Source organism: Lepidothrix coronata, unplaced genomic scaffold (genome assembly GCF_001604755.1).
Source record: "Lepidothrix coronata isolate B3197 unplaced genomic scaffold, Lepidothrix_coronata-1.0 Scaffold239, whole genome shotgun sequence".
Taxonomy (NCBI): Eukaryota; Metazoa; Chordata; class Aves; order Passeriformes; family Pipridae; genus Lepidothrix; species Lepidothrix coronata.
In genome coordinates this window covers 1,048,848-1,059,638 of record NW_016690419.1, presented here as the reverse complement: position 1 = coordinate 1,059,638, position 10,791 = coordinate 1,048,848, and the positions used below count along the sequence as shown (strand labels likewise).

The 10,791-nt window shown below is 43.3% G+C and overlaps 1 protein-coding gene across 1 annotated transcript in view; it reads right to left on the bottom strand.

The window, feature by feature from the left end:
* Positions 1 to 10,791, bottom strand: part of USP40 (ubiquitin specific peptidase 40) — a 29,165-nt gene that overhangs the window by 13,886 nt on the left and 4,488 nt on the right. The window contains exons 4-15 of the mRNA XM_017834749.1: positions 10,138 to 10,302; positions 9,562 to 9,708; positions 7,632 to 7,775; positions 6,134 to 6,262; positions 5,807 to 5,905; positions 5,242 to 5,349; positions 4,111 to 4,432; positions 3,593 to 3,674; positions 2,619 to 2,790; positions 1,830 to 1,914; positions 1,026 to 1,096; positions 9 to 206 (exon numbers count right to left, since the gene is read on the bottom strand). Coding sequence (XP_017690238.1) covers positions 9 to 206; positions 1,026 to 1,096; positions 1,830 to 1,914; positions 2,619 to 2,790; positions 3,593 to 3,674; positions 4,111 to 4,432; positions 5,242 to 5,349; positions 5,807 to 5,905; positions 6,134 to 6,262; positions 7,632 to 7,775; positions 9,562 to 9,708; positions 10,138 to 10,302 — 1,722 coding nt within the window. The remainder of the gene's footprint in view (positions 1 to 8; positions 207 to 1,025; positions 1,097 to 1,829; positions 1,915 to 2,618; positions 2,791 to 3,592; positions 3,675 to 4,110; positions 4,433 to 5,241; positions 5,350 to 5,806; positions 5,906 to 6,133; positions 6,263 to 7,631; positions 7,776 to 9,561; positions 9,709 to 10,137; positions 10,303 to 10,791) is intronic.

The following is a 10,791-nucleotide window of genomic DNA, read 5'->3' as shown; positions in this document are numbered from 1 at the left end:
TCTTCTCCAGAGCTGTTCCTGAGGACGATTCCCCCCGAGGGAGCCAGGGCTCTGTGCAGGTCCCCCAGGCTGGTGCTGCAGGAGAAGGTGTGCTGGGCCTCGGTGAAGTGCTGGCCCTTGCCTCCCTCGTTGTGCCCGGCCAGGCGCAGCACGTTCAGCACCACGGGCTCGTGCTCGGCGCCCGCCAGCACCCTGGTGCCTCCCACCTGAGGGCAGCAATTCCACAGTCAGGGATTACAGGGCACACTGGGCAGCAAGGAAATCATCCAGGCAGAAAGGTGGACACTCCCCTCCTTGTTAGATACAAAGCAGCTCCCTGCTGAACGACCAGAGTAACTCAAAGGGGTTGGGAGGAGAAAGGACAACCCCCAAGGGCTGTTATCCAGAGAAGCCCCGTCCCTGGAAGTGTTCAAGGCCAGGCTGGAGCAACCTGGGATAGTGGAAGGTGCCCCTGCCCATGGGATGAGCTTTAAGGTCCTTCCAAGCCAAATTATTCCATGCTAACAGTAGCTGGGAAACCAGGGGACACCTGTCTCCATCAGAGTAAGAATAAAGGAATTTGGCCTCTCGGGATATTAAAGAACTACCCAAAAGTGACTGAGGCAGATCAAAAGACTTAGATTTTAAAACCTGATGCTGAACCTAAGCAATAAATACAGTTCCCTGCTGGAGAAAACTGAATCACACAGAAAGCTGAAGTAAAAACTACCCCAAAAACTACCCTAAAAGCACAACCAAGACAAAAGCAATTCTGGTTCTGGACGTTTGGGGTTTTAGGTTTGGGGTTTTTCCTTGATAAACCTGGAAGGAAACGAATACTTTTACAATAGATGTCTTTTAAAAATAACTCTTTAATCTGCTACCCGGACAGAATAAAATGCTGTGTTTCATGAGCGACTCAAAGTTAAGCAGAAGCCTTAATATTCTATTACAGGGAAGATGCAAGACTGGAAAATTTCAGGGAGAGCATCCACAGTCTTATCCCTGCAGAACTGACAAGGCAGGAGGGTATTTGGCCCTTTTACCTCTTTCCCATTCCACACAAAGATGTCTGTTCCATCAGCCACCCCAATGCCGTCCAGGCTCAGCTCATCTCCTGAAAAACAAGGAAATCATGAGCTTCTTGTCCCCCCCAAAACACACAAGCAGGGTCAGCAAGTCAGACCCAGGGGGTTGTTGAAGTCCTTGACACTTGAAGAACTGTGGGAGGAGTATTTAGAGCACTATGAGTGTCTCTGTATTTTATATCAACGTCCTAGAGTCGGGTTATGTGCTGGTAAAACACTGATTTTCTCTCAAATTTAAAAGGGGCTGAAAAAGTTTTTCAAGACTAACACTTAGAATTGCCTAGCAAGGAGACAAAAAGGATGATTTTAAAAACTAGTGCTCTTAATAAATTAATGTACTCTTTATGTAAGTATTCCCCTTTACAAAATTCCTACTTCAGCTTAAGTTTAGCTTATATTTTCCTATATTTCCCCACATTTTCTCCTTCACTTCCATCCTCTCCTCCACCTGCCAAGAAAATCCTATGAGAGCAAACATCCAAAAGCAAATCACTGACATGTTTTTATCAGAAAATACGTTTAACTTGTTTGAGACCTGAAGTCTCACTGCACTTCACAGCAAAGATTACCCAGAAAAGTCCCAAAATCATTCATTTCACTAATAAGAGTGAAATAAATAACTGAAAGAATGTAATAGGAAGTTTGAGTTGGAAGAGTGTTCAGTGATACACATCTCCAAGATGGTTTATATATGAAATCTTTGGTGTCTGCAGTAAATTAAATATATAAAGAACATGGAAGCATTGATTGTAGTGGCCTTACCATCAAGCATCTGGTAGAGATGTAACCCTGCTGGTAAAGGCTTGGCCAGACTCAGAACCATGTCTCCTTCCCAGGAGTCCAACATCTCATTGGGAAAAATCACCAGAAGAATTCCATAAATATTATATACATTTAGATAGCGTTATTAAAATGTCATGTTTATATGCTATTATATAAAACATAATAAACGTTATAGAACTATTATAGAAGTTCTAAAATAAATATTGTATTTGCATAGTTTGTATTATATAAAATTATCTGATATAAATTATTTAAATTTATATAACATTATAAATACTAGATATTATATATTATATGTTATGTAAATTTATATAACATTATATAAAATAACAGCAAGCAGTAAATCACATTCCAAGCTGCTGGAACCTGTTACAGGCCTGGCTCCCAAGCTCACCTCTGGACACCTTGAATAGATAAAGACAAATCTGTCCCAACACGAAATTTTAAGTGTCAATCCATAATAAATAATTATCTTATGAGAGCTTTAAAGTCTTGAAGCTCTTTAGCTCTTGAAGCCATGAAACTGCTGAGAACTTAACGAGTTTTTAGTTAAATTTAGTTAAATTTTCAGCAGTTTCATGGTTTTAAGAACAGACCCCAAACCACTATTTCTTTATTTCTAAACCCACATGAGTTTTTAGCCTCCTAAAACCACTTTTACAGTTGAAAACTCCTCATTTAAATAAAAACTGCAGCATAAGTACATTTGCAAATGTTGTTGTGGCTCAGGTAAAGATGAAGTTTGAGTTCACTGAAGGGAGCAAATACCTGGAAAACTGCCTGGCGAAGGTCTCCCAGGGTTTTCCTCCTGTCAATAGTCAAATCCACCACGCTCTCTTTCCAGGAGAGGGAGGGATGCAAAGCCCCGTTGTGGAATTTGTAGCAGGAGCTCAGATGGAGATGTAAATCAATGCCATTGTTGGCTGAGTCACATTCAGCTCTTGGGGAGAGGAACAACAACAAAAGGGTGACTTGAACACCCACAAAGAGATGCAGCTGGAAGCGATCCCTCCATGTCCCATCAAGGCTATGGGAATCCCTCCACGGCTAAATTCCCTGCCCCATCAAGGCTATGGGAAGAGATGTTTCAAAGGTGACAGGTTTGGGTTGCAGGGGACCTTCAAGCTCATCCCTGGTGTCCCTCAAGGGCAGGGACACCTTCCACTAGACCAGGTTGCTCCAACTTGGCCTTGACCACTTCCAGGGATGGGGCAGCCACAGCCTTGTGTGAAAATCCCATAAAATCTGTCACTCTTGTGCCTCTGTTTTGATAATTCAGCTGTGATTCAGGTGTATCCTCACTCACCCACAAGGAAAAGTTCCAAGCAACCTGAACACCACTAGTTCTTCCCTTGTTTCTGGAAAAGAATACCAGTGTAGCTGCTCTTTCACAGCAACACAAGTCATTCCCCCTTCTCTCACAGGAGAACTCCCTCTATAAACCCAGGTAAGATGATGCATTCCATTCTCCTTCCAAAAGTGTACCAATTTGCACCAAAAACCGGGGCAATTTTAAACTGTAAGCACTGAAATTCCACCAGATGCCTATTTATGCCCCTAAAAGGGAGGCAGAGAACCACCAGAAGGCAGAATCTGGGTATACAAACGGCATTCTTCAATTAACCTCCATGACATTGAATCATTTCAACAGCTGGCTCTACTCAGGGGTTTCTTCCCCTTAAATCCCTCTGGAGACCTGCAGGGAAGAGCTGGTTGAGCCTGGGACAGTGCCATCAATATACCTCTTTTTTTGCAGCTCAGTGTTAGCAGCATTCATTTCATCCAGGAGGTGCTCAGGAATTTGGTACCTCGGATTTCCTCGTGCTGCCACAAAGAATAAAAGGCTGGTTTGGCTTCAAATGTGGCTTGGCAAACAAGAAAATCAAGATGAAACATTACATTGAAAAAGCAATTATGTTCAGGAGAGAGAAAATTCAACTGCAAGACGATACAAAGAACAAACAAATAATTTAATTTAATTCTCCCAATCAGTCCTGAATGGAAATTAATATAAATGCCATGAGGGACAACTTGCATTTGTTTTGGATGTTCTGCTATTATTTGTGAAGCATACTTAAAAAACAATTAGTATCAGCTATAGCCAATTAACTGGTCACTAATTTCATTTAACCCTTTTTTTCCAAGAGATCACTACAAGGAAAACTGGATCTCCAGTTCTTGGAAAGGACAGAAAAGCCCAACAGCCTGAAAAACTGGCACAGCAGGAAGCCCCCAGGACATCAAGATGAGCTTTGTGTACCTTCAGGAGGTCTTTTCAACTGGGATTTTCGGTAAAACAGCATGTAGGCACTCTCTTTACCCTGGAATTGTTTCTCAATATCCTTCTCCTTGATGGGCTGGACTTTGGAATCGTTGAGATCAAACCAGTGGCCACAAGCAGAGGTGGCCCTCGGCCTCGGGGGGCTCTTCTCTGAGTTCCAGGGGACACCATTGCTCTGAGGAGGGCTCTGCAGAGCTTGGCCTGGAGAATCCAGCTCCACCAGGAGCTCGTGGGCTTCCTTCAGGCCAACCTTGTTGGCATCAGGGCTCAGCTGGAACACCTGAGGGTGATGCTGCAAATACTGAGAGGAAACAAGGGCAGGATGAAGACGCCGAGTTTGAAATGCAGCAGCTGCTCCCCCCAAGCCATCCTCGAGCTGAGCCACAAACCCCCACAAACCCCATCCCTTCCACCTTCATTCCATGGGCCTTCCTCTGCCATTTCCTCAGTGGAGACAGAAACACGTGATTTTCTTACCACCTGACCTTTTCTGTGACAACAAGCACCCTTTCAAACCCCTCCACAAATCTACAAAACCAAGTACAGAAATTAAACAACCCCCAACTAAATGTGAATCTCAGTTTTAACCAAAGATTCATTTGCTATTTCCAAAAGCTTAAAACAATTTCCAGTTATTTCAAGAATACTGATCAAGGGAGAGACCCAGCACTTGTCTTTGGCAATATTTTCGAGAGCACATCAAGTTGGGAATGTTTATTTAACACTGGGTTGCTCACAAATCGTTTCTATCCCTCTGCAAAAGGCTCATATCCAGATTTCACACCCACATTTCCATAATTACTGTGAAATTAGAGCAGGTAGCTCCATTCAAAAAAACCATGGAATTCCCACATAGCTACAACACAAATGCTGAAGTATTTTCCTTAAAGCTTTATAAAACACAGTCACCAACAGGAAAACAAGATTTTCCTGGAGTATTCATTTCATGGACATGCTGGAACCAACCAAAATTCCCCTTACAAACTTCTCCTTGCTAGTCCAAGGCTCCATATTTTCAATTATCATCCAACTGACTCTTCAATAAAAATATAAATTATTATTATAAAGTTATCTCAACAGTAAAACCCAAACTACCACCCATGTGAATACCTTTCTTAACGCTCCATATTGTTTTCTGTATTTCTTATTCCAGGACACCCCTTTTTTCTCCAATAATTTCTGCCCTAATTGATCCACGGGAATTTGCTTCGAGTCTTCCTGGAGGGAGATGAAAAACTGGGATAACAAAGGCTCCAAAAGTCAAGGGATCAGCACAGAGAAGCCAGTTTGGAAGTGCTTCCATCATTCCTGGTTTTTAATAAGCCAATGTAACATCACCTTTTACAACAGCTGTAGGGGGCAGCTTAAGAAATATTCAAAAAGGACCTTTTTCTATATGAAGAGAAAGGACCTTTTTCTATATGAAGAGAAACTATTACTGTCAAATTTTCTTTCCAGCCTCAATTCTTTTTTTTTTCAAGCCTCAAATTTTTTTCCAAGCCTCAATTTCTTTCCAAGCCTCAAATTTATTTTTTTTCCAGCCTCACATTTTTAAGTTTTAATTGCTTCCCAGGGAGTTCAGAGGAGCTCTGGACACTCAAACCTGCCCACTCTGACACACACAAACCCCTTCCAGGCTCAAAAAACCAAGCAATAAGCCCCTTACATACCATACCTCTGCTAAAATCCCTTTTAAGACTGCCAGTGGATTCTCAGTTTCTTTGGAATTTTCAGCATCTCTTCCAGCCTTATCTTCAATCAGCTTTTCTTCTTCCTGTGCAACAAAGAGATGAGACTCAGAGATGCTGTTGTACCACACACAACTGGGTTTGATTATTCTGTAGTAAAATTAGAAGGAAATTCTGATTAATTATCCTTCTTAAGGACATGAGACACTCCGAGCCTCATAACATATTAATTAGTTTGGCTGCTCATTCACATTTTTCCTGGAAAATAAGGCCTATAAAGCAAGGAAGGGGAAAAAAACACCTTTAGGACTTACCTGTAGCTGCCAGTTTCCTAATTCATCCACATCTCTGATATAAACATGATAGTGTCCTCCATAGCAGCCACCTTTGTGTATAATAACAGAGAAGAGCTCATACATGTACTCTGAATCATCCATTTCAGGCTTTAAAAAGAGAAATAATAACAGTCACAAGGACACACATCAGTAAGTCTTGCACCCAAGGACAGTTTCACACCAGCACAGATTTCTCAGGGCGTGTTTTTTGCAGCTTGAAATGTGTTTTTTTGGTGCTGGCAACACAGGGGAGGGTTGATATAAACCATGGAGCATAAATTCATGGAATGGGTTGGGTTGGGAGGGATTTGAAAGCCCTTCCACTAGCCCAGCGTGCTCCAAGCCCTGTCCAACCTGGCCTTGGACACTTCCAGGGATGGGGAGGCCACAACTTCACTGTGTCACTAAGCAACCTTTTCACCAGGATTCTGACCAAAAGTGGGAATTCCAAATGGAAAATAACCAAATATTGATGCAAATAGAGCAGCTCAACCTGTTTGTGAACAACCAGGCTTATTTTTAAGACAAGAGAAAAAACAAGCACCACTTAAAAGCACTAAAGTTGCCAAAAAAAAAAAACAAAACCTTCCTTAAATGCAACCACTGAGAAATTTCCAAGCTTGCATTGCAATAGTTCAACAAGGACAATGTGTGTTTCATAACTGTACATTATTTATTTGTTATTACTTAATACTATTTATTTAGTATTATTTATTTAAATTTTTATTTATCGCTATTCATTTACTATTGTTTATTTATTATATTTATTATTTTAAAATTTTTATTAGTATTATTTATTTAATTTTTTATTTTATTATTATTATTGTTTATTTATTTAAGTAGGCTCTTTAAGGATCCAAAATCGTCAGGAATCATTTATTTGTTATTATTTGTTATTATTTATTTAGTATTCTTTATTTAAATTTTTATTTCTCACTATTCATTTACTATTGTTTATTTATTATATTTATTATTTTAAAATTTTTATTAGTATTATTTATTTAAAATTTTTATTAGTATTATTATTTTTTTTAACTATTATTTATTTATTTATTTATTTAAGTAGGCTCTTTAAGGATCCAAAATTGTCAGGAAGTGATAGTATAACTCAGTTTTAAAACAAAATCTATGAATTCCAACACAGATTCCTGAGAAAAATGGAATAACTGGGGGCACATAAAACATATACAGCTCAATTTATACCCACATGGTCAGACAATGACAATATAAAAATGAATTTCCATTTCCAGCTGATAAGTCTGGGAGTTTTCAAGGAAAGGGCAGATTAAGTTTTGCATAATTATTACACCCTTGGAGAGCTACAAACTATTTCCCCCCTCAGTTGGAAAGTGGTTTTTTGGACAAACCCTTGGAATTAGGGCCAGAAGAACCCCCCTGAGGTTTCTCCACGCCTCAAATGTGAGGTGTGGGTGCTCTGCTGAGGCTGCAGGGTTTGGAGAGCTGGCCCAGCACAAACCTGCTCACAGAAAGGCCTCAGGTCGATGTGCAGGGGGAAGGTGTAGCAGCTCGTCTCCTTGTACCTCTCGCACTTCTCGAAGTCGAAGTTGAACCTCAGCAGGGACACGGTGAGGAACGGCGGCAGCTTCCGCAGCTTGGCAGACTGGGAGGGATCCAAGAGACAACTGTCAGCTCACAGGGAGAGCACAGCAGTGTTTCCACCCTCTGCACAACTCCTTCTCCAACTAAAGACACGGCCAGGGTGTTACAACTTAAAGTGCCTTCCCTAATCCTCAATTTCCCTACGTTCTGAAAGGAAGCCAGAGCTTTCCCCCCTGTTAAGCCCCATATCCTCCTGGACTGGTGATCTTTGTCCTGCTACAGAAAACAAAGGACATGGGGGAAATTCCAGACAGTAATTCCATTTCCACAGCCACAGAACACTGGAAGTCTCCCTGATTTACACAGGAAAGCACCTTCCAGGCAGGAAAGCCAGGAGAATCCATTTTCATGAGGGACAACATGAATCAAGATTGAACAACTTGGTGTGGGACACATCAAGAACCCTTGGGAGAAGCAAAACCAACCACCTTGGTGGTTGCAAGTGTGCATTCAATGGCCATGTTCCTGAGCCTTTCCAATGTCTCCATCCAACTCTCATTTCCAGGAGAACCTCCCAGGAACACACACATGGCTCAACAAACCCCCTGAATTAGGTATTCTTGTTTTATCCATTGTCAAGACTATGTGGCAAAGCTTAGTGGAACAGGGATTCCAAAATCCCATGTTCTGCCAAGCTCGGTGTGAAATCAGATGGTGCCATTAAATTTTGGTCAAGTCCTGGAACAGGAAACAAAAATGGAGGGAGAGCCACATCCAGAGAGCCCCAGAGTACAAAGGGATGTGCTGCTCCAACATCCCTCCTCCACACTGCAGCCTTCCAGCACAGCCTGACATCCCCAGCTATGGGATTTCCTACCAAAATCCAGCATTCCCACTCTCCTCCTGCAGGGATGAGCACCTTTGAGAGGCACACAACTGTTCCCCCGCACTCCCTTGAACCCAGCAAAGTTTAATCCAACCAGCACGTGAGGCACAGCCAAGTGTTCCCGAGCTTCCCGGGCACTGCTTAACTCGGCCTGCCCTCAGCTTCCCTTTGGAATGCTCCCTCCCACATCCAGCTGGAGGGTTTGGATTACACAAAAAGCTTTGCTGTTGGCAAGAGGGCAGAATGCACCAACAAAAACACAAAACATTTCCTTCACAAAACACAAAGCAACAGTTCCCATTTCCCTGTGCAGAGCAACTTCTGCTCATTGGTTTTCTCTCCCATTCGGGTTCTTTGGGAGAGAATTTCCACGGTTTTCCTCATTACATGGATCTGTGTTTTCTCTTTATGCTTCTTGACACAGTTGCTCAGGTTTCATAGAATCATGGAATGGTTTGGGTTGAGAGAGACCTTACAGCTCATCTCATTCCACCCCCTGCCATGGGCAGGGACACCTTCCACTAGCCAAGGGTACTCCAACCTGGCCTTGGACACTTCCAGGGATCCAGGGGCAGCCACAGCTTCCCTGGGCAACCTGTGCCAGGGCCTCCCCACCCTCCCAGGGAAGAATTTCTTCCCAACATCCCACCTAACCCTGCCCTGTGGCACTGGGAACCCATTCCCCCTTGTCCTGGCACTCCAGTCTCTCTCCATCTTTCTTGTGGGCTCCCTTCAGGCACTGCAAGGCCACAGTCAGGTCACCCCAAAGCCTCTCTTTTCCCAGCTGAACAATCCCAGCTCTCCCAGAACTTCCTCAGAGGAGAGCTGCCCCATCCCTCTGACCATCTTGGTGCCTCCTCTGGACTTGCTCCAGCATGTCCATGTCCTTCCATTACTGGAGACCCCAGAGCTGGAGTCTCCATCCAAGCAAACTGAGCTCTGCGAGTCCCCAGGGAGTTACCTTTGAAGCTTCAACAAGTTTATCACAGGCTCCACATCGATACAAGTTGTCATTTTCAAAGTATTCTTCTTCCACATACATGTTCCACAGGGCCTCCTCCAAGCCAGCAACACCTTTCACTGCCACCGTGAGGTCTAAGAAATCTTCCTATGCAGAAAGGACAACAAAAAAGGAGTTATAAAAGTGGTGTAAGTCCATGGGACAGTAGAAAGATCCTCATTCCCATCACCACAGCAGATGGAAATGTTCGCTGCTGACGGGGAAAGACCATCAGAGAAGAAAAATTAATTTTTACACCCCAATTTTTTTGGAGCATCAAAGGCTGTAAATATACATTTTGCTGTTGTTAGAGAGCTGAGCAGTGAGGTAACTGCATCTCCCAAAGGCTCAGAGGACGCAGGAACGCTTGGGTTCTTCCCCTCTGAGGGAGGTGGTTTGGAAAACGCAGCCAAGACTTCAAGTCTCAATTCAACAAGGACACAAGAAAGATGAGATTTCTTTTCTTTTGGACTTAAAAAAAAAAAGAATATTGGAAGTACCTTCATCACACTGTGGTGGAAAATGCCCCTGCTTTACCTGTCTCTCACTGACATTCTTGCACTCCTTGCACACGATGTGGTTGACAACAATCCCGTGGTACAGTCGGTTGATGAGGTCATGGCCTGATGTCCCCACCAGGGAGGTCTCCAGAGCACTGAACAGGATCCTGTTCAACTCCTGCACATCGTGTTGCCTCATCTCCTGCCCCAGGAAACAGGGAGAAATCAAACAGTGCTCTTTGCTCTGCTAATTCCTTAAAAACAGCATTTATCAGGTGTCACAGAGCCGCCTCTGACTCCTCAAAGGTTACCCTCTGGGGAGTAAAATACCACATTTATTACTGCTCTTGAGGGGGTTATGCTGAGTAGCTCCAAGTACATCATCTACAACCCACATATGACACTTCCACTTGGGAAGAATCCCGGAATGGTTGTGGCTGGGAGGGATTTTAAAGCTCATCCCATTCCACCCCCTGCCATGGGCAGGGACACCTTCCACTAGCCCAGGCTGCTCCAATCTGGCCTTGGACACTTCCAGCAATGGGGAAACCACAGCTTCTCTGGGAATTCCATTCCACCCCCTGCCATGGGCAGGGACACCTTCCACTAGCCCAGGCTGCTCCAATCTGGCCTTGGACACTTCCAGCAATGGGGAAACCACAGCTTCTCTGGGAATTCCATTCCACCCCCT